Raw genomic sequence first — 25,216 nt, 5'->3', positions numbered from 1 at the left:
GCAGAGAGATTATAAGTTTAATGAGGTGATAGAGATCAACTGCATTATATGAAATAACTAAATATATAGTGTATGGAGCCACTGCGCTCCAAACATAGGGTGTAGGAGCTTCTTGAGAACTCATCTAAGGAGATAACAAAAAGCTACATCTAAACTTTGCTCTGTTCACCTTATAGAAACAGAGCACATAATAAGGATCATTGATGTTAGGTAATGGGAATGATCCCTTTTCAAGCCAGTGTATTAGAGTCCTTAGGCTACCTTTGCTTCTGGTTGGTGGGGGAGTTTGACACCTTGTGTGCCATCATATGAGTGCAAAGAGCCAATTTAGCTTACAGAATTGACTTGGTCATTTTTGTACCATCACGTTATTAGGGACAGATGAAGCCATTGCTGTGCACTAGAAAACCCTGAAATAAGTAACCTGTAAAAAATATGTTTTACTGAAAATGTGTAAACAAATATAAACACGAAACATACCTAGAAGCATCGTATAATTTCTACAAGGGAAAACTATTATAATAAATAATAAAACTGTGATAATATATAAAACTTTGTTATCAACACATACACAACGTTATTATACCCGTACATTACCTGGCATGACCTATGGTATACAGAATCTGAGAAGGCTGCTCACATTCTCCTTCCTACTTCTTCCCATGGAGTTGGCCCTTCTACTATTTACAAACCCAGGTCTGCTTCATCCCTTTCTTCTTCTGAAACCCAAGCTCACAGGATAGCATTGGTCTGAATGAAGAAGATTTCCATGATCTACTGATTGGCACAGATGTAACATCAGTAAATGGCCATTGATCTTACAAGTGAGGACAAATATGTCTCACGTAAGTAGATAGATGGCTTCTTATACATAAATATTTATGCAAGAATGGTAGGGTTCAACAAATATCTGTGATGACCATCACCCCAGAGTGACGTTGCTCCGACAGGTTCTCTTCATGCCAAGTCAAGACACTTCCATCTTAAGTCCACAAGTCCTGTTTTCGGTCTTACTGTATATCACGGATGGGGAACCTCCTGCCCGGGGGCCGTATAAGGCCCTTGGCATCATTTGGTTTGGCCCTCTAAGCTTTTTTCTGCTAGCCTCATCTGGCTATCAGGGTGCCTAGAATGGCACTCTGCAGCCAGAATCTATGCAGTAGTGCCACCTGGAGCGTCCTTAGGATGCTTCAGACGGTCACACTGCTGCCCTTACTGCTCCCTGGAGCATCCAGAGGATGCTCAGGGCATTGCTGTAATCACCGGCGATTGTGGTCACACAGAGAGGATGCGGCCTGCACCAGGCCCGCGAATAATGTTCTATATATCAAAATGGCCCTCGGCAGAAAAAAGGTTCCCCACCCCTGCTGTATATTATCACTAACAGGCTTACTACTTGATTTATGTTAGGGCCCGTGTTTGTTGTGGACTCAAGGTTTAAACTGAAAAGTAGGTTGTTTAATGTGAAAGTTGGTAGACATGAACAATAAGATAAACTAAAGTCCAGTAATAACAAACTAATATATGTGGCAGGAGGGAACTGTAGTGAGTGGGAATAAACGAATGTCCAGATCAGTGCCAGAGATGAAGGAGGTGAATCCAGATAGACTGTAAGAGTGAAATGGATATCCTGGTATCCTGAATAGTGGTCGATAGGGATATCCAGAAATGCTGTGATGATGGCTGAAAGGAGAATCCGGTAACGCTGTGATGCTGGCTGAAAAGAGAATCGGGTAATGCTGTGAAGATGGCCGAAAGGAGAATCCAGTAATGCTGTAATGATGGCTGCGCAGGAATGGGTTAACTGCGGAGACAGGTTCAGGCAAGAGTGGGTCTGGTGGAAGGTGCAGGGCTGATCACCAGCGGAGTGCAAGGCAGGGCAGAGCGGTGCAGGCTATGCAGGAAGCCGGAGGCTGACAAGGAGCTAGGACAAGCACCGGAGAACAAGTCTCAGGTTCAGGAGCACAGAGAACTGCTCTCACAGCTGATGCTGTGAACACGTTGCACTGGCAACAAGAGGGCGCTCCAAACACCCTTAAGTACCCAGTAACGGAACGTTACATGGCCAAAGACAAGATGGTGGCAACCAGACAGTCGTGACGCGGAGATGCCACTAGACTTACTCTTGCCAGGATGGCTCAACGCTGGCAGACCTCTGTGTACATGCAATGCCAGTCTCCCCACGCCAGCTCCCAGGCCAGAAGGACCGCGCCACAGCGCCCTCACCGGTAAGGACTGCAAACTTCCATGCCACGTAACCCTGGTTGTGACCATTTAGCTTTAAGGCAGTGGTTCCCAAACTTTTATCACTGTACCAGAGAATATCAGTATATTCTTATTGAGAAATTCAGCAAAAGATTATTAAATTAAGTAAATTGTGCTTATTTGTCATCCTTAGGTTAGGTTATGTGGTGGTGGACAGGTCTGTTTATATACATACTTTACGAGTAGCAGCCAACAGGTTTTGCCTATCCTATTGACCATAAATGATTTGACTTGTTCCTGAACCATCAGCCTGTAGCACCCCTGTAAGTGCCTGGCAGCACCCCAGGGTGTCCTGGCACCCAGTTTTGGAACCAGTGCTTTAAGGAGAAACATAAAAATGTAAGCCTCGTTGTAATTGGAAAACATTAATAAGGTTGTGGTGTGTGTCAGCCTAAAACAATCAGACCCAAGTCTGTTGGTTGATAGCTGCTTTTCCATGTACATGCCGCCATATGATGACCAAATGTAACTTATCACCTAGATCAGAGGTTACCAAACACGTCCTCAAGGCACCCCAACAATTCAGGTTTTAGAGATATCCATGGTTCAGCACAGGTGGTTAAATCAAATTGAGTCACCTGTGGTCAAGCATGTATATCCTTAAAACCTGGACTGTTAGGGTTCCTTAAGGACCGAGTTTGGAAACCTCCGACCTAGATACATTAGTTTGACATTGGAACACTTGGCCACATTAAACCACCCCTCGCTCCCAGCTCATGTGGCATTATGAGGTCACAGAAGAGGAGGCTGGGACAAGGAGGTTGTGCATCTAATGGAGCATGTCTCTCTAGGTTTCAGGCTGCCAATCCAGGCACCCTGCAAGCCATATGCAGGGCAACAATGGTGGTAACAATGGTGCTGTCCTCTCGGACTTGTAGCCTGAGCGGTCCTGACATCCAAAGTTAAAGCAGGTTATGATTAAAAACTGCACTTACCACAATACCTCGCATATGAGTTTTCCTTTATAATTAATTTGTCGCCCACACCTAGTTGAGCCAGCCATCATGTGAGTTCAATATTCATTAGAATTCAGTCCATCAATTATGTAAGAACCAGCAGGCAGTGTACATCATTAAGGCTTTGTGACATGACTAGTTCCTAGTGAAAAGACCGACTGCATACTCACTAATATTGGTACAGCACACATGGTCAGTCTCTACTGTTTGTAGGTTACCGGTATACTTCAGCCTGTGATACCACAACATTATACAACACAACATGTATCAATTCTGCTTCTATAATTAATGACCGAAGTTATAAAAACACCCACTAAAATAATCCTTGGTACTGTATGTAAAGTGTGGAGAAACGTCTACAGTGAATATTGCATTGGAGGAATGTGTGTTCTGCCGAATATAATTTGTAGTAGAAATAAATGGCTTAATAAAATATGTATTCATTGCAGGCGGTTCAGGTCAGTCAGGCTGTTATATCTGCAGGCTCTTTTCTAGCTTTTATTCTTATTTATCATGCTTTTCTTTCATATTGGAGTGAAAGTAAGACTACTCACACGGCCGTCGTGTTCACAATTGTTCTTGCTTGTTTAAAAGCGACTTTTTTTTCACCTTTCGTCATATATTTAGGGGCTCATTGAGTGTTGCACGCAAATTGGACGCAATTGCACTCGCACTGTGTGTTATGGAATTAGATGCAGATATTCGCCCACATGCAGAGTTGTACTAAGCATCTATGCGACTGCACCTGCCCAATCTAAATGCATGTGCAATAGCCATCATCATCACCATCAGTGCGCACTTGTGCAAGCCGTATACCAGGTGCAAGAGGTCAGGCTTAGATCAAATGGACCTTGCCGTATTCACATCTCTGCATAGCCCGCAATTCCAACTACAGGATACGCCCATGGGTGAACGCCCTACTCGGTTACGCCCATCCTCCACAAGCATGTCCACTGCTGAAAAAGTATAAGATCTGTCCGTAAAGAGGAATTGCGTGAAAATTCTAATTGGATCCGCAATGTACGGTATATACAGCTTTAGATGTTCTCAGAGAGTTGATTATCAAGGGCACAACAAGGAGCAATTTTGCACCTGGACAAACCATGTAATAATGCAATGGGTGCAAATACATGTATTATTGTAGCATGCAGGGTAGATACTGGCTGCTTTTGCATGTAGCCCACAAGTTTATTTTTACACTGCAGATTAGAGCTCAGCTTATGCACGCCCCTACTAACTCTACGGGGTATACTTACTAAAGTGCAGGTTTTTAGAAGTGGTGATGTTGCCCATAGCAACCAAACAGATTCTACTTAACATTTATCTAGCACCTAAACTAGAAGGTAATAGCTAGAATCTGATTGGTTGCTATGGGCAACATCACCACTTCTAAAACCTTGCACTTTAGTAAATATACATGTAAATCTCTCTCTACATTTTAAAGCTGCCCCACCTGCAGTGCAACATGGCTTTATCAAGGTGTAAATTTGCTTATTCTTTTTCTTTATTTTTTGCTTAGCTCCCAACTCTTAGTCAGCCCCGAAGTTGGCATGTGAGTGCTGGTCTATGGCAAAGAAATGTAATTAAGAGCCAAATGGGCCTAGTCCATCATTCTTCTATTAAACTTTTGTTTGTTTCCATATCTCCATTATTTACATGAGCTGTCAATCAGGTGAATATGACACATCCGAGTGTTACATAATGCATGTTATGACTTGGACTGACTCGTAATTGACTCCTCAAATCGGAGAGCAAGGCCAAATATAATTTTCATGTGATGTTAGAATTTCCTGAGCTTCTGACTCTGCGTGTTACCATTTAACTTTCTGAGAGGATGGGAACGAAAATGTGGTTAAATGACCGGCGCCCACGATGCCACCGGTCAAAATCATGACGGCTAATGCCCGACGGGGAATTTAAGATTGGCGTTGAAATCCCGACGCCTATCTTAATCCCGATGCCGGAACACAGAAGGATGCCGGACCGAGTGGGGTAAGCATTGGGCGCCCTTACTGTGAGCCGCGAGGGGGGTTAGCTTTAGGCACCCCCAGGGAGGGTTGGGTTAGGGGAAGGGGGAGTTAGGCACCACTGGGGGGAGGTTAGGGTTAGGCCCCCCCCGGAGAGTTAAGTTTAGGGTGCAGGAAGGGGGGGAGGTTACGATTAGGCACCCCCGGGAGTTATAGGGTTAGGCACCCCTAAGGGAGGGTTAGGGGGGGGACAGGGCGGGGGAATAGTACTTACCTGCCCCAGTCGAGATCTTCATCCTATCGGGCATCCGCAGTTGGTATTTGAACCTGCTGCCAAACAGCCACCTGCATTACCCCATCAAACGGTCGCAACTGCAGTTTTTCTTAATATAAATTTTGCCTGTGTTTTGTGATGCAATTGCAGCGTTCTCTCCGTAAGACCCAATGCAAGGGTTTCATTATATCAACATGGCTGCATTTGTACACAGGAGTTGGGTACGGGATCTCGGCACACACGATACCGGAGCTCAGAATCCCGACTGGTTTAAAATACCGACACCTCTAGGTAAGTACTCTATGTTAAGCCTACACCTAATCCTAACTCTCACCCTAGTGCCTTACCCTAACCCTATACCTAACCCTAATGCCTACCATTGGGATATCAGCGGCCAGGATTCTGGTGCCGGTATTGTGAGCGTCGGCATCCTGTCCATTGGGATGCCAAATACATCCCGTATAAAGAGATTGCAAAACCATAACACCGGACACAAATGAAATACAGCCAGCCAGCCCTACTGCTCATCTGGATAGCCCATTGCTACACGAACGTAATCCTTCTGAATAGCTCGTTCGTTTCCTCTAACACATTTCTCATGAGCGTATAGGATATTTAGTGGATTTACTATTTTTAGCCAGTGACTACTGTGATGTGATATTGGTTTTATTCATACAATCTTACAAATGAAAATTACCTTTGAAAAAAAAAAAAAGTAGACAACTTTCTTTCTGGCAGGAGCATTAATCATTTAGGGGAACCGGTGTCGTTCCATCTGCTGTCAGTCAGCTGAGTCATAGAGCTTCAATCATCTGCTACCGACTGAGACATTCTACTGCCACAAACCTGACAACATGTAGCAGCCTTTTGTGCCAGTCTGGGTGTAGTGACACCAAAGCTTGCTATAATTGTACTGGTTATAGAGTATGGGAGGAATACAAATTGCATTGTGTGTGCGTGAGAGTTAAAATGAAATCTTGAGTTACTCTGTCCCTGAAACGGAGCCAAGTGCGCCGAGTGCTCTGTACGCATTACTGGCAGCGGTACTATTGCTGTCTAAATACAGGATACTCATCTCTAATCATGTAGTAACTAAAAATAAATGCTCTTAAGTTTACCTAAATAAACCTGGTTATAACTGATGGGAAAGGAGGTGCTAACAGGTTATGCTATAACGGTTTATGCTGGAATGATATAGGTCAGGTATCATATTTGTGAAAAGGCCCCGCTCCAGAGAAGAATCAGGGGCCCGGAGGTAAGTGCTGCAGCACCAGGCCCCTTACCAAAATTTCCTATGGTAGTTGGCGATGCAGAAAAGAAAACCCCGATGTTAGGATTAATCTTTACATTTTGTGATGAATAGTTGTATATTCAACAATGACAAAAATAAATAGAATAAATTATCTTTTTAGCAATACATAAGTTTATTAAAAACACACAAAAATATACATTAAAATAAAAATATAACAAAACATGTTAAAATTAGCAAGACAACATGTGCATGCATTCATATACTTAATATGTAGTAAAGATGTTTCCAGTATGTATTTAATATGATCCTTATCACTATCCAGACATATCTGAGTATAATAGTATTGGCAATGCTAATGTCACTTTTTATTTAGTTTTTATTCATTTTCATCCCAGTTATTGTTGAGCTCAGCTGATGATAATATATTGTTATATGTTGGGAACAAGAAAAAAGAAAAAAAAATAACATCAAAATTCACCTTATATTTGATAGCATATATTAGAGATGACCGGGTCCGGTTCTCCGAGAAACGGACCCACCTGAACTTCGTGATCCGAGGTGAGATCCGAGTCTGGCTTAGGTTTTCCTGTGTCACTCGATCTGAAAACGATGCAAAACGTCATCATCCTGCTGTCGAATTCTCACGGGTTTTGGATTCTATAAAAGGTCCCGGTGATCAGCACCATTTTCACTCGGGCTGTGGAGAGTGTACAGAGCAGATGTGCTCTGTTCTTCTAGGGTACAGTCAGTGTTGTGTGTTGTTGTCAGTGACTTGTCACTATTTGTTTAAGGGTGCAGTGTTGTCAGGCTGGGGCTGCGGTACATAAAGTGGGGGGTTCTACTGTGTCACTCACTGTTGTCCTATCAAGGGGCAAGGGCTGCAGTACATAAAGGGCTGCTGCTGTGATGTCCATAAAGGGGCTTGGGCTGTAGTACATAAAGGGGTGCTGCTGTGTTGTCCATAAAGGGGTGCTGTTCCCCAGTGTAAAAAAAATAAAAGTTACAATTAAAATCTTTTTTTTTTCTTCTCATTTTGTTATGTGTGTCAGCAACTTAGCTGCGCTGTTATTGTTCGGTGACACTGCCAACTAGACCGCAGTTTCTCATCCACGTATTTGTGACTCTGCAAGTGGTCCGTCCCCACTCCGCTGCTCCACAGGGGTGCTTTGTTGTCCATAAAGGGGTGCTGTGTTGTTCATCAAGGGGCTGCTGCCTCGTCCAGAGGTGCTTTTCCCCAGTGTAAAAAAAAATTAAAATGAAATAAAATAATCATTCCTCAAAAAATTAAAAAAAGATCTTTTTTTTCTTTTGTGTGTGTTAGCAACTTAGCTGTGCTGTTATTGTTTGGTGACACTGCCGGCCAGACCGCAGTTTATCATCCATGTATTGTGACACTGTAAGTCGTAGCGCAGTGTGTCATCTTATTCATAAAAAATCGTGTGACACTGTAAGTGGTAGCGCAGTGCAATATTCAACTTTACACTTCTTTCCTCAATCGTGAATAAATGATTTGTCTACACGCCAACTACAAGACCACAACAAAGTGCTATATAACATGCATAATATATAAAACTTAATGACATCTCTGTAAGTGGTAGCGCAGTATGTTATTCTTTTCTTATTCATAAAAATTCTTATGACACTAAGTGGTAGCGCAGTGTGTTATTCTTTTCTTATTCATAAAAAAATGTTGTGACACTAAGTGGTAGCGCAGTTATTCTTTTCTTATTCATAAAAAAATGTTGTGACACTGTAGGTCATTAATACTGCAGTGTAATATTTAAAATTGGTACAAATTGACATGTGTGCTGTACCCCACTTCATTGTTGTTTGTTGATATGGAGAACGATCAGTTTAGAGAGCAGGAACCACATACTAGTGCTGGAGCTGCTGCCAGTGCCACAAGTCATGACTATACTAGTCCATCTACATCATCTACTAAAGCCGATGCCCAAGGGGATACAGGGCTTAAGTCAGGGCATCTAAAATCAAAGAACCAATCTTTTACAGTGGTAAAGAAAAGAACATCAAAGGGAAAGTTAGCTGCAGAAAGACATAAAATTGGCAGTATGCCTTTCACCCCACGAAGTGACACGGATAGGCTAAGGCCTTGGCCTTTATTTATGACTGGTGGTTCTGCCTCTTATGATGATGTAAGCACAAGTGAACATGCTGACATAGAAACTGAGGATGCTTCTGTGGAAGTGCACCAGAAAGAGCAGAACATTTGTGTAGCTGACGCTAATAAGGATGTTAATGATGAGGATGTTGTTTAAACCAGTGGAAAAAACAGTTGTTGCCCATGATAAGGAAAAGCCCATTGTCATGCCTGGGTACAAGACAAAAAAAATACACTTCTTATGTGTGGAATTATTTCTACCCAAATCCAGACAACAACTGTTAAGCCATCTGTTCCAGAGTAAGTAGAGGTAGGAACCTTAACCATCTAGGAACCTCTTCCCTGTTACGCCATCTGCAGTGCATCCATCCAAAAAGTTTTTCAAAATTCAGAAACTTTGGCTAAATAAGTACCAACAAGCAGTCCAGAATCAGCTAGCTCCCTTCTCTCTGCTAGATCCAAGCATCTGCCATCTTCACCACCGACACCTTCATCAACAATATCAATCATGAAGCGATTGGTTTGTTTGGGCCCCCACAAAACAAGTTCCCAATTGGCAGCTGACATTGCTGGCAATGATCTCTATGAGCACAAACTGGCTTTACAGAGGCAAGATGTTGTCGCCATCATCATACAATTCCTCTCCCTCATCGGTGTGTACATCATCTTCACACAATATTAATTTGTCACCGCTGGAATACACCATTAAAGGTGCCGCTGTAATTTTTGGATGTAATTGGCATACATTTTGTAGTTCATTTTGATGGACATCATCTTTTCTACACTTTGAGGAAGTAGCCTTTTATGCCGTTTGCTGACAAGGTTCCTGGCACTGCTGAAAACTCATTCTGAGTACACACTGGAAGGTGGGCAGCTCAAGTAAAGCAAAGTCAGTTTGTGCAAGGGCCTCCAAATTGCCTTTTTTTCCCTGCCAGTAATCAAACTGACTATCTGACATGCCTATTTGGGCGCTATCAAAATAGTCCTCAACCATTCTTTGAATGGTGACCATATCAGATGAAGTAATGGTAGAGGTCTCATTAATGGTAGGCAATTCTTTTAGACCCGACCAGATGTCAAAACTTGGTTGTGTTGACTCATCTGCAACACCAGTGGGTCTTTTGGGAAAGTTTAGTTTTTTCTCAGCAGATGCACTTACTGGAGAAACTGAAGAAGCCATTGCTGCATCACGTGCCACTTGAGCTGCCAATTTGCTTTCCAACAGCTCTTTGCATCTCTTCAGATCTGTGTCATTTGGGAAGAAAGACACAATGTATGACTTAAACCTTAAATGTTAACTTTGCTCTGTTCAGCTGGTCCACATATCTGTGGTTAAGTGGACAGTGGGTACAACGGCATTTTGGAGGCTACTAATTAAGTTTTTTTTTAATGTCCCTATACAGGTTGGGAATTGCTTTTCTAGTAAAGTGGAATCTAGATGGGATTTGGTAGCAAAGACACAGGACTTCAATTAACTGTCTAAAACCCACTGCATTATTGGTGGATATTGGATGCACATCTAATAGCAGCAGTTGTTATAGCGTCAGTGACCCACTGTGAAATTGGGTGATTGATGTCATACTTGCTCCTCCTTGCAAAGGATTGTTTAACAGTCAATTGTTTTTTAAAGTACTACTAGTAGTCTTACTGGTCCCCTTCTGGGATCAAAATCCACTCCCTGCAGCACTAGCAGGCATAGGGCTCAAGGATTCTTCTGGGGGCAAGGACTGATGTGAATGATTTAAATATGCTGTGTAAGTGCCTCCCCTCCCTTGTAATTTGCTTCAGAATCAAATTTTTTTATTATATTTACTAGTAATCAAATCTTCCTTTCCCTGCCTTCAATTGCATACATAATCCAACTCACTTTGGCCTCTTGAATAATAAAAACATTTGTTTCCTGATGTGCCATGTTGAAAGTTCAACTGCCACGGCTGCTGCAATCTTTGACATGTGGTTGCTGAATGCCAAAAATGTTTATGGCCCCAGACGGCATCTCCTGCATGCCCCTTTAATTGTAAAAAATATTCTGAACCACCAAGTTGCTTTTGTGGTCAAAACATCCTCAGGCCTCTTGATTGATGAAAACATATATTTCCTTATGTGCCATATTGGAAGTTGAACTGCCATGTGTTTGTGCCGCCCACTGCAGCCGCTTAGTTAGCCAGCTAGCTTGTGCAAATTTTGGGCCTAAACCGGATGAAAACAATATTGTGAGCTGTGAGGTGGTCAAAATACAGATCTAAAACCAAAACACGCAAGGGTGGTTTTGGCACAACCAAATCCACATCCAAAACACGAAAGAGATACAGATCCAAAACACGGGGGTCGGTGTACATCCCTGGTATATATCAGGTTACATCTGTTTCACATGTATTCATATATATGTTGTCACTAATAACCTTGTAAATTCTTGAGATGTTTCAATAAAATGCTTAAAAAAAAAAAGGAGGTCTATGTACTATTGATCGCGGTGCTGTCGCGATTATTAAGTATCCATATCACAAGGGAATATGTTGATTTTTAATGAAAATATCCCCACTATGTACAAAGGGACAGCGGTTATGGTAAATGCTGTCCCTGTGAGTTATATCCCTGGCATTTAGTAGATGTGTTTGTGAAAGACTTCCCCAGGGGAAACTGACACTTTGCATTTCAGCAGACACTTTACAGTTATAATGTCAAACACATTTGAAGAACTGCGGAGAACTGACAGGTGTAGTTTTCAATGAGCACAGATATCCTGCGGTTCTTACAAGGGCCTCCCCTGGGCCAAATATGAAACCTTCACAATTTGTGTATCATTATTTGAATTTAAGTTGGTCTTGTCTAAATATATCTGCACCCTCCCATTACTGTAAAACTGACAATCAGGGATGGTGTTCTTCTACTGTTTCTATCCTGTGCGGGTCCCAAAAAACATTTTTCTATCCCAAATATGAAACCTATCAGAAGATGGAAGGGCTTCTTCTGATGTTTTCAACCCAGCCAGAATAGACAGAAAGGGAGGAAGGGGAAGAGTAGGTGGGAATATTAGTATTCTCAGGGCCATGTATTTTTGGGTGGATGGAAAGTGGAGTGACACTAATCTGTCCCTGCAGCTGACATAGCTATCTGTTTGCCGTATGAATCAGCTGGTGCTATGTAAGTATTAAAGTTGGCTAAGCTCTAGCCTGTAGACACTGCTTCATATTACTCAGTTTTCAATACGCTGTCTCCTAGAAAATACTGAATTACACTAAAATGGTTGAGCTTTGCCAACAACAAGAACTGTATTCAATTCAATTTTGCTAATTGAAGTATGGTTAAATGTCAGTGGACTTGTCATAGTGAATAACCATTTTCTATTTTAGAAGATCATTAACGATTTATTCATGCCATACTTTCTGCAAATGCTTTTTTTTGGGGAGTTATTATCTTTCATTACGACGTAATTTGCTCCTAGCTCTACATGCAGATGAGACAATGGACTCTAAAGGCTGCCTGTTTAAGCCTGGTTTCATGGAAAAGCATCACGATTCCATACAAAAGATGTGCAGGTACTACAGACTGCCCCCTAGGGGTCATTAAGCTCCATATATGGAAATTCAGTGCTGCAGTGGGCACAATAGTTCAGATGCCATCCTCTACGACACACATTGTTCCTCTATCTTTATGGCGCTCCATGCCACACCCTATTAAATCCTGCATTTAACATAGCTTAGGTATACAACCGCTGGGATAGAATCTAGGAAGTATATTTACTACAGTGCGAGTTTTTAGAAGTGGAGTCGTTGCCCTTAGCAACCAATCAGATTCTACTTATCATTTATCTAGCACCTTCTAGAAGATAATAGATAGAATCTGATAGGTTGCTATGGGCAACATCTCCACTTCTAAAAACCCACGCTTTAGTAAATATACCTCTAGTAGTTTAAAAAAATAAATAAATCAACCTTACTTACCACTGTAGATTCAACCAGAAAATGAAAAAGTTCACCGTAGTTAACTCACTATACATCCTAAATGATGTGTATTGGAATAGTGAGGTTGTGTATTTTAATTTCTGACAAAAGGAAAAGACATTAGAAACAAAAAAAAATTTAATTCTTTAATTGCTTTATTAAAAAAAAAAAAAATGAAAAAAAGGTCACTCATGTTTTTCTCCTAGCCATGATAAAACGGATCACATCTGTCGATAGTCCTGGCACAGGTTTTATATTTATGGTTGATTTGGTCTCTTCTGAAGAATTGAAGACCTTGGTGCCTGGACAGTCTTGTAAAACGTTGGTTCCTCCCTGATTTAAAACAATTTTCGCCAACTGAAAACTGCGCTGAGCATACAAATGGTTCTTCTTGCGCAAATCTGATATTTTCTCAGAAAGATGATGGCAATCGTCTGCCTGGCAGCTTCTTTCATAAAAAGCATCCAAACTAGCACGAATCTTCCCATCGCTAAGGCATCCTTTATTTTCCAAATTGGGGGAAGGGGTTACGTTTAAGCTGTTTTGGTCTGAAACTTGGAATGTATCCCTACTGTGTGACAATCTTACTGATTTCTGATCATCTTCAGTCTGGAACTGTTCATTATCTTCCCAGTTTGTTGCAAAGCCTAAACAACAATCAAACATAATAGATTTTATATTAGAAAAACACACAGATGCCAGGACTACGGTACTTTTGAATAAACTGTGCACTTTTAAAATAAACAGGCTATTAACCATGTATTTACGCTGTATATCGATTACAATATGGTCTTTGGGGTGTCCGTGAGGGGCTTAGAGCTATAAGGGCAAAGCTGGATCAAGACTTTGGGGGTCCCGGGGCATTTAAGTCTGGAGGGCCCTAAAGAGCAACATTTGGGACAGGGAATGGGGTCCTTGCACATGTGCCTTCGTCATACACACGAGAAGGGGGCATGGCCATGTGTCACACCCCTGTTTCGTACCATGCTTGGGGCATGCACTGCGTTTCCCAAACTGCTAGGCTGACCCCAACAGACAGGGCTCTGCGGCCTGTGGGTGGGACAGTTACCGTAACGCAGGACTGCCCTGCCAAAATCGGGCAGTTGGAGGGGTATGCCTACAGTAATTACATACACATATACATACATACACATAAACACACCAACACACAAATACTGTATACAGATACATACATTTACGCACATACATACATGTAGTGAAACACACATACATACAGTTACACACACTGTCGTCCCATGCTTTATTTCTCAGACGGTCTGCCCAGGAAAATTCAGCTGCCATCTGGCACTGGGACATGGTCAAAAGTCAGAGAGAAACATCAGCGCATTGCGACTTAGTGCCTGGTGGCACCAGAGTGGAGGGCAGAGCAGCTTCCTCCCCCAGTATAAAAGGACGGACATGATTACTCAGGTCTCTGTTGCAGTGGGAAGATATTCTAATGTGAGTAACAGCCTGTTCTCCAACCCCACCTCCTGCTATACCATGTGGGCCTTCAGAGGCTGCATTTCCCCTCACTCACTTTGGCACCCTTCACCCCCGGCTGCCTGATGGTGTCGCCTGGCATCCGTGAATTTCTGGGGAGAACGCAGACACATGTATACACACATATACAGTCACATACATACAGATTTCTCCTTATACATCTTTGCCGCAGTCGCACTAAACAGCCCCTCTCAGCGCACCAGGTCCTGTGAGAGACTGCTAGCATCAGGCGTCTTTATTTGCCAAATACCATCTGTCTAAGTCGCAGTGCATTGCGACTAGGAAGCACCAGCAGACTGTGCTGAATAATTTGATATGTGACGCTTGTATATCTGTGTGCGACTGAGTCTCTGAATCTGTATATGAAGTGCTACAATGCAGCGACCGAAGCTTTTTTCATTCCAAGATCTGTTATGCTTCATATACAGACTCAGTCGCACACAGATATGCAGGTGTCGCGTATCATATTAATCAGAACAGTCTGGTGCATCCTAGACACATCACATCACAACTTAGATGCATAAGACGCCCAAAGCTAGCAGAGGAGATGGGACCTGGCGCTCACTCACGCCAGGCAAGTCGCGCTGTGTGGTGTATTGAGGCTAGATGCACGAGGACACATCTGTAGTCCCACACATATATACATACAGTCACACACATATACATAATCACACACATACAGACAATATACTGTAGTGTCTGTGTCCCCTTCACCTTACAAGATGGATAGTCCTAATTTTTCTGGGTACTCTGCCAGCAGCTGCTCCTCCCCTCCTCCCATGCTGCTTGCACAGTGCTGTGTAACACCACACCCCCTGCTCTGACTCCACCTTCCCTCTCTTGAGATTCTCCAGCTTGCAGTGCAGTTCTGCACTGCAGTTGGGACACGTGTCACCTGTGCGCCCCCCCTCATCCCTTAATCCGGCTCTGTATAATGAGGTGCGGGCTTTCCCTAGCCAAACTTAGAAGTTAGGCTACAATGGCATTTTAAAAACTGTCATTCTAGCTTTATGTTTCTGTAATATAAATTGCCAGCACAGTTAAAAGTGCTTTATGTACGATAAAGCCTGAAGATGAGTTATAATTAAAATGGAACATGATCAGGATTAATCATGAAGGCTGCATTTTATGATTACAGCTTCTAGAAAAACGATGAAAGCAGCTGGCCCCAGTATACTTCTCTAGACAAAAAAACAAATAAAAAAGATTAACAGCACAGATTGTAACACTAATGCTAGGGGATAGAAATAATATTAGAGGTAGAATGTTTAAGAAAAAGATGGATTTCTTGATTAAAATATACAGTTTTACTAAAACACAACTAACAAAGCACATAAAATAAATGATACAGTATAGCTAAATCTGGATCGGTCAATTAATTTATTATGATAAAGTAACCTATTATTAGAAATACTGACCCACATAATAAAAATGTCCCGATAAACATTTAAAAACATAATCATTATTCCAAAGCATGCAAAACACTCATCAAATAAGATCAAATCTCACATATTCACATGCAAAACCTGGAATAGCACAGTCTAACCTCCACTTAATGTAGGAACCAATGTTCATGAGACACATGATCGGAAATTCATACACACTACATAATATGCACGATATTGGCTCAGTGTGTTGGAGAACTGTTATGCAGCAGATCAGATCCAATCATCGACTGGTTTTGGAACGATAATGAGCCAGGGGCTGTGATTTTATTTCCTCTCTGTCAGTCTCTTGACCATGTGTGAGCACCTAGGTTCTGTTGAAACTCTCTCAGACTCCTTTTTTTCTGCTCCCTTATTTAAGAGGCATTGGTCAGATTGTTATGGTGTGCTCTTGCGCCTAAATCAGTTTTGTCAGGCTTATTTAATAAATATTCCTCTACTGAATAATTAGCATTTACTTTGTGTCAAGTTATATCCTTCTCTGGGGGATGCAGTTTATTTACCGGCGTCCAAAATGCTGGACATCAGAATCCTGATGCTGGAAGCCTGACTCTGTACTAAAGATAGGCATCTAAATACCGATGCCTATCTGTAGCCAGATGCCGAAATCCTAATGCCCGGCATCCCGAACAAAGGTAAGCAGTGACTGTTGGCTGTTAGATGGGGGGGAGGGTTAGTTATAGGCACCCCCGGGGGGATTTAGGGTTAGGCACCCCCCCCCAGGGTGCCTAAAGAATAATTTTATCAATAAAGAATTAGAAAGGGATCTATTCTGAAGCGATCCACTTACATTTTCCTTTCTGCCTTTATCTCTTCTGAAGCCCGTTATATTCTCCATTTGTTACACTTTGGGGAAACCCTGCTTTTCTCTTATCTTTAGACAATATTTTGATTAAAACCTGGGCTCATAAGGGTAACATGTCTATCATAGATGTATTTGGCCCTAGGATTCAGATACGTACCTTTTTACAATTTAGTGAGAAATATAATATTCCTCAAACATTTCATGTATCTCCAAGTTCGTCACTGTATAACATAATTTATTCCTGTAAGTTAGTTATGCAGATTCCAGAGATGTAATGAAGGATATGATTAATCTGTCTAAACTGATCAGACTTTGAATACATAATCTATATATTAATTTGGTCGATCCTACATATTTCTTCAATCTGGATGAATACTGAGCTGGAGTGGAGTAGAGATTCATCTATTACACTGGATTTCACAGGAATTCTTCCTTAATTAGATCAGGATATGAGATCTCTCTCCTCTATTGCCTTATATGTCCTTGCATGTAACTCATCTTAAAATAAAAAACAGAATGTATGTATCCCCTATACATAGAAAATATTTTGTTGCTCCAGGAACAGGGGCTTGCACTAAATGCAGACAGCCTAATGTCACTTTGGCACAAAATTTATGGTACTGGCAAAAGTTTACCCAATTCTGGGATCAATTATTTGTTTTTATTATTAATACCCTTTTCATCTTAAACTATCAAAACAAGTGGAAGTTTTTGTTGCTTGCTTTCTCCCAATAGGAATTTTTATCCCAAATATCAATACTATTGCCTCTTTTGACAGACGTTTACTGTGGCGAAGCAGGCTATCCTTACATTTTGGGTATCTAAAGGGGATCGGTATGAAATACTGCCGGACCTATGTCTGGCGGTTCAAATATTGACGCCGCAAGCCCGGCACCAGTGAAGATCCCGACTGCTCAAAAGGTAAGTATTAACTAACCTAACCCTCCCTAAACTCTAACCATCCTTTAGGGGTGCCTAACCCTAACCTCCCTCCCTAGTGCCTAACCCCCCCTTCCCCGCTGCATAAACCTAACCCTCCCGAGGGGGTGCCTAAACCTAACCTCCCCCCAGGGGTGCCTAACCCTAACCTCCCCTTCCCCTAGCCTACCCCTAACCCTCCCGGGGGGGTGCCTAACCCTAAGTCCCCCCCAGGAGGCCCTAGCCTAACCCTCCCTCCCCGCGCCTGGCTTACCTTCGATCGGTATGCCGGGCGTCGGGCTCCCGGCGTAGGTAAAAGGACAGGTGTCGGGATCTCGATGCCTGTCATTAGACCCCTGCTGGGATTAGACAGTCGGGAAGCCGGCAGTCGGCATTTCGACCATCGGCTTCCTTACTGCATCCCATCTAAAGTCCCCCTGTCTTTGAGTTTAGTAAGAAGTTTAATTTAAGATGTCCTGTATCATGAACTATGGCTCTGTATTTTTGATATTGAAAAGCCAATGAAACATTTTTATAATATATGGGAGCTGTATATAAAGAATCCTTTCCCGAGTCTGTTCAGATCTCAGTTTTGAATGTATTCGGAAATACAGAATGGTTCCATTTGAATCGTATTACTTAATATTTAAGATAATGATTTCATTAATCTTTCTTCTAATAACATCTATATAAGTACTTTACCCTCCAATTTAGAATCTAGAGGTTAGTTACAGTAGTTACTAGATACATCCCCCATCATGGTACTGAATATATTTGATAATGGTATAAAATGTATTTGCATTTATCATTTTGGTTTGCGTCTGTTTGTTGTAATCGACTAAAAAGATGAAAATAGGCATGGCAACTGAAATACATATTTCTTGTGTTAGGAAATTGATAGCAAAATTATATTATAATATCTCTAAAAAAAGACAAAATTTGCACAAGCGTAACAGCATACTTGCCAACTCTCCCTCATTGTCAGGGAGACTCCCGAAAATAGTAGCAATCTCCCTGTCTCCCTGAAGAGTCTAACAATCTCCCTGATTGCACCTTACCCCCTTTATGAATCTGTTATATTAAAAAAACAAAAAACAAAACAGGTCTGTACACATTCAAATGGGATCATTAGTATATTGTCCCTGCCTTGGTTATAAGGCACAGTGATTCCTATGGCTACATGCATTTTCTGAAAAAGTATCAGTGTGTTTTCATCAACAAGTAGATCTTACTAACTGGTTTAGGCTCGTTTACAAATGGATGTAAATCATTTTTAAGACACGCCTCTCAGATGTTGCAGTAGACGCCCACTTTACCGCTGCGCTCACAGGTGTAGAATAATACAAGAACCAGCACTAAATATACTCAAAAATCACAATAAATAAATAGAATAAAATAAAATGAACTGAGATGGACGGTTTTATAGCTAAAAATAAAGATATATTTAATCAAAAAAATAATAGACTAAAAACAATACACGCTGTGCGTGATTAAGTATTCACATTTCAATGATGACATACAATGTACAATTAAAATGCAAAACTTGCAAATAATAACAACTCCCAAATTAATAATACTGGGATTAAGACTCCCTCCTAAATGTCCACAAGATAATATTAAGCAGCACAAGAGGTTACCAGTCTGCAGAGTTCCTTTTACATCTACTGTGCAGTTCGTAAGGTTAATAAGATGGAAACACCCAGATCTCTCAACGCGTTTGTCATGCCACGGTGTCATGCCTCCCACACCTACTACCACCACCTGGACCTCCCCCTCCCTATATTTCCTAAAGGTCATCTTGAGAACGTAGTGACCCACACACTCATACAGCTATACTCCTGAGGAAGCTGGTGGACAATTCACCAGCGAAACGCGTTGAGAGATCTATTTCCACAACTCCCCAACTTACTGGATGCACTCTGGACTATTTACATAACCTCCTGGTAAAGGATTGCAGCGCTTATAGAAACCTGGGTGTTTCCATCTTATTAACCTTACGAACTGCACAGTAGATGTAAAAGGAACTCTATGGAATACACGCTACAGACTGGTAACCTCTTGTGCTGCTTAATATTATCCTGTGGAAATTTAGGAGGGAGTCCTAATCCCAGTATTATTAATTTGGAAGTTATTATTTGCAAGTTTTGCATTTTAATTGTTCATTGTATGTCATCATTGAAATGTGAATACTTAATTACGCACAGTGTGTATTGTTTTTAGTCTATTTTTATTTTGATTAATTAATTTTTAGCTATAAAACCGTCCATCTCAGTTCATTTTATTTTATTCTATTTATTTATTGTGATTTTTGTGTTTATTTAGCGCTGGCTCTTGTATTATTATATTTTTTTATTATCATTGCTGGGACTGACTATCCCTTTACCAGCTGCTTGATTGACAGCGCGACAGTATCATCTTTCTTATTATTATTTTATAGTTTTTCAAAAGTAGGTAAGTATGCGTAACAATGACAGATTCTTTTTTACAATTTATGTTTATTGAAAGTCAACACAAAATAGAATGAACATGTACAAGTACATGTAGAGGAACAACAAAGCATGCTGTAATACATTTAACATGATGTCGCAGGAACAACAGTAAGTGATGGATCACATTTTACAAATAAACAGCACTTCCGAAAAACATAAGAACAAATAAAAAACACGATAACACGATAATAAAAAGGGAAGGAAGGGAGGGAAAGAGAAAAAGGGAAGTAGGGAAGAACCTCACTGCCAGAAAAAAAAAAGGATCGGATCATCACAATAAAAGTAGGAGTAGCCTATCATTGCGCGGTACTCTTTGAGGAGGATAACAACCTCTCTCCACTTCACCACCATGTACGAATATTTTGTATCTTATTTCAGAATCTACTTGGAAGGGATAGACAGACTATGAAATTATATCCTTTGCAAACAGGATTGTTCTAGCAGCTGAGAACAGATAAGACAAAACATTTCACAGAATTTTACAGATAAAGCTTTTTGGTTTAGTTTTAAAGGCCAGCAGGACTAAAGCTGGCAGCGGTTTCTGTTTGATACACTTTCATACGTACAGTTAATAAAAAGTGAATATATATATATATATATATATATATAACTGACTGGTTTGTGTAATATTGTGTTTAGATAAAACAGATTCATATTGGTTATTTTTTTGTTATTGTTTGCAAACTCAAAGAAGCCATAAAACACCTAGATCAGAGGTTCACAAACTTTTTTGAACCGCGGCGCCCTAGAGTATCAGAATTGTTTTCACGGCACCCCTCAGCCAAAAGTAATTGAGAAACTCAGAAAAAAAATGTGAAGCAGTAAAACGAAGTGAATTGTGCTTTTACCTGTCATCCTTAAGTTCCGGTGGTGGAGAGGTTTGCACTTCTGTTTGTCCACATATTTGCATTACACTGACCAAAATAATTAGATTTGGTGCTGGACCACCAACCTGAGGCACCCGTGCAAGCGTCCCAAGGCACCCCAGGGTGCCACAGCACACAGTTTGGGAACCGTCCTACATATTAACAGATCACAAGGAAAAACAATCTAATCTACAGTATTTATATTCAGTCTCAATTTTTCATCTAGGCTTTAAAGATGCACAACAAGAACAAATCCTAAAAAAAGAAAACTATACATGTAAGTATATTTCAATTGCTTTCAGTAGATCAAAAGAGCATCTCAATTTAAACCACATTTGTTTAGATGTGAACTAATGAAAAGTACGGTACAACTTTTTTTTTTTGCTGGCAGAGTATCAAAACTATGTGCTTGGTTTCCACCAAATTGGGGAAATAATGAGAGCATGAAAAGAAATCTTACAGCACTATAATATACGTATTTCAAAGAAAAGTGGGTTCCATCCACTTACTGGTAGAAATGGAACATGCAGACATTTAGAGGCAATTTACATTTAATAAGGGCATATACAATGTACATAAACTAATGTTTTCTTTTCAATCAAACTACCATCTCTTTCTCTCCAAATGCAATATATTTCCACTCTTGCAAAATGTAAACCATTTTCTGTATTTTTCTGGTTTCTGGAGACTATTACATATCATGGGGGACATGTATATCATCTCATGGTAGATACTACTTTTTCTTTTTAATAAAAAGAAAAAGAGACATTAAAAGAAGGGTACACATCCTATAAACAGCTCCTGCAACAGGACCTAATTGTACATATATTGAGGTGGCAGAAATCAGACCTTATGGTGTGCTTTCAATGCAAAACAAAAAAATTCAAAGGGGGCTATTCAATTATTTAAGAAAAATCGCCCCGCACTGGTTGCGATTGCCGCATTCTAACGAAAATAGCCTTGTTACGCGGCTTCACACGTGCTAAGTGCAGGGTATACTGCTGATAAGGTGCGTCCGTCACTCGCAACCAGCCTCAAAGCCCTACGTTACGCGTGGCCTTTTATTCAGGCTGATTGCCACGCACCTGGGTACAGGGAGGAAGCCATCACTGTTGGTTACTTGATTGAAGACTCTTACCTTCCAAGTACCTGACATGGGCAAACATCTCTCCTGCACAGCCCTGAAAACACTTTGAGAACTGACTGCACAAAGTATGAAGATACACAATGGTTCTCAGCATAGGGAGCCTTTGGATCATTTAGCTCTGGTTACCTCCCTGAAGTAACCCCCTACTATATTTTAGTGAGAGAAACAATTCTAGACTTAACAACAATTCAGGGGTGTGTTAGCAGGCATAGCCCTGCAGATTAGGTATGAGATCCCAGAGGTCAGGATGCTGCTGGTCAGAAAACCAACAGTGGCATACCGATAGTCAGAAGCCCGACACCCATAAGGAAGTAAGGTAAGACTAACCCTTACCCCTAACCCTCCCTCCCTGGTGCCTAAACCTAACCTCCCCCCTAGTGCCTAAACCTAACCTCCCCCTAATGTTTAACCCTAACCCTCCCCCCAACGAGTGATACTTACCTTTGGGATGCCGGTGGTCGGGATTCTGGTGCCGGGATCCTGACGCAGTCAGTATTTCGTCTGTCGGTAACCCGCACGGTGGGATGCTAACTACATCCCTAGCCCTGCTGCCAACAGTTTGCCTAGAAACAAAACTTAATGCACATAACGAAGCAGGCTGGAGCAGGATGGACCTGACCCCAGGGTTGTACAGCTCATTTACAGCTTTAGTACTGTTACAGCATGAAAACATAGTAAAATCATGCAGGTTCCATACATAGGCATACAGGAAAATATAGAAGGATAAATCTGAGGAGTGCAAGTACCGGTGGGCTTAATCTTTATTGAACATATCCATTTCATGTTTCACCATGAACAGAGGGTCTCGGGGACAACAGACGTAAACAGTGCTTTGTTTATACTTTGTGTAATTCATGGTTTATCCACAGCGGAGTAAATACTATTATTCCGGCATCTTTGGTTTCAAAGCTTCTTCAGTTAGGCTTAAATGGGCATATGTGCAATTGGGTTTTGAATTTTTTGACAGATAGGTCACAAGTGGTTAAGTTAGGGGGATGTGTCTCTGGAGAAATTTTGTTGAAAACTGATGCCCCACAGGGGTGCATTTTGAGCCCTCTATTATATTCATTACTTACTTATGATTGTGTTTCAACTTCACAGACTGTTAAGATTGTGAAGTTTGCTGACGACATTGCCATTGTGGGCCTGATAGGAAAAGAGGGGGAGGAAGCCTATTTGTATGAGGTGCAAAGACTGCTTGAATGGAGCAAGGAAAATTGTTTACTCCTAAATACTACGAAAACTAAAGAGATGGTCATTGATTTTAGGAGGATGGGCTGTGGACCCAAATTACCGGTGGTTTTGGATGATATGGTCATTGAGGAACTGGATTCCTTTAAATTTCTAGGAGTTCATATCTCAAAGGATCTGTCCTGGTCTTTGAATTCTTCAGCTGTGGTAAAAAAAGGCGCAGCACCGCCTTTTCTTCCTACGGAGACGCTGCTAAGTTCTTATCGTTGTATAATAGAGAGTGTCCTGACTTATGGGATTATCACCTGGTTTGGGAATTGTACTGCTGCAAATTCAAGTTCTCTATGAGAGTTGAGTATTAAAGCGGGCTAGAGGTATCGTAGCTGATCCTAGTCATCCCAATTATATGGTGTTCGAAAGATTACCATCAAATATACGTTTTAGGAGTGCGCGCGCTCATACAAAGCGGTTATATAATAGCTTCTTTCCGGTAGCTGTTCGTCTATTGAACCGTAAAAATGCACTGACCTGAGTTTTATGGAAATGTTTTACTGGTTTGTTTTATATGCTGAAGTGTTTGTAAATTGACATTTCGTTGACAATTTAACATGTTCTGTTTTGTTGTTGATGACATTAAAGTGTATTGTATTGTATTGTATCACTTGCATCTATTCTATTTCCAGGCATTCTGCAAATGCCACTGTGCTCTTCTTTGACTGTACTCCCAGACAATAGACATATCTATATAATGGGTGCAGGGTCTGCAACCAGAGTATATTTACCTTGTGCCGGCAAGCAGATCCCTCCTCCCGGTGATATCTTCCCAGTGACATCTTCGGAAAGACGGCACAACTCAATGAAAGCAAAGGCCCTGGCACTGTGCAAACCAGACAGGACAGTGTGTGTGTGTGGTCTCAAGTAACACATGAACCTAGGATGGCCCTCAAAAGGACCAATCTGAAATCTGTTTCCAATTAGTCGATAGCAAGCAAAATCCACGATTAAAATCCATGATTAGTTTTCAAATATACCCTATAGGACAAGTAATATCTGTTTTATACTCATATATAAAATAAGTGTATATTATATGTATATCTGCACACACAGGTCTCGGGGATCCCATAAGCCAGAACTATTGCCCACTTGTTATACTTTGTTTTAGGTATGGTTCCCTCCAACACTTGCTCCTGCTATGTCTAATCTATTATATAATCCTGTACGGTATCAGTCTAGCACATGCACGCTGGACACTGTACACAAGGGTCTCTCCCTGATGGTGACATTTCTCTCACTGCACTTAATGTGAGGTAGGGATGGACATTGGTAGCTCACCATCAAATGTTGGTTGGGCTTCCGTCATCAAAACTTTGATGCAATGGTAACTAACCATCGCAGCAAAAGAATCAGATAGAAAACACCATTCATATGATTAGTGCATGCACAACAGGACCTAGTGGCTGTTCCAGATGGCAAACAGCTGAACTAAGCTGCAATTTAACACTAGTGTTCTATGTATGCTTGAACGGCCACCAACACCTCCAATAAAAACCACAGCTCTCACAAAAAAATAAATCTGCATGCCCCGCAATGGACTCCACACACCCTCCCATCCCCCCAGCAAAAGAACAGGCTGTGCACATCTGATGGGGAGTTGAAAGGAAGGAGAGGAGGGAGAGGAGGGGAAAAAAAGCTTGTCAAGGCCGGGCACAGCAGCTAGCGACCACCCGGCCAATGACAGGTCGCAATACTAGTCAATTATGATATCATTAGTATCATGGTACTTCTATGAAGTGTGTTGAGCGGCATGTTACTTCTATGAAGTGTATTGAGTGGCATGTTACTTCTATGAAGTGTGTTGCGTGGCATGTTACTTCTATGAAGTGTGTTGAGTGGCATGTTACTTCTATGAAGTGTGTTGCGTGGCATGTTACTTCTATGAAGTGTGTTGAGTGACATGTTACTTCTATGAAGTGTTTTGCGTGGCATGTTACTTCTATGAAGTGTGTTGAGTGACATGTTACTTCTATGAAGTGTGCTGAGTGGCATGTTACTTCTATGAAGTGTGTTGCGTGGCA

General features: G+C 41.3%; 1 protein-coding gene across 1 annotated transcript in view; it reads right to left on the bottom strand.

Moving 5' to 3' along the window:
• Positions 1–12,935: 12,935 nt before the first annotated feature.
• SHLD1 (shieldin complex subunit 1) overlaps positions 12,936–25,216 on the bottom strand; it is a 101,945-nt gene continuing 89,664 nt past the window's right edge. The window contains exon 3 of the mRNA XM_088478074.1: positions 12,936–13,424. Coding sequence (XP_088334200.1) covers positions 12,967–13,424 — 458 coding nt within the window. The 3' untranslated portion in view covers positions 12,936–12,966. The remainder of the gene's footprint in view (positions 13,425–25,216) is intronic.

Source organism: Taudactylus pleione, unplaced genomic scaffold (genome assembly GCF_031769625.1).
Source record: "Taudactylus pleione unplaced genomic scaffold, aTauple2 ptg000206l, whole genome shotgun sequence".
Classification (NCBI taxonomy): domain Eukaryota; kingdom Metazoa; phylum Chordata; class Amphibia; order Anura; family Myobatrachidae; genus Taudactylus; species Taudactylus pleione.
This window is presented reverse-complemented; position numbering and strand designations above follow the sequence as displayed.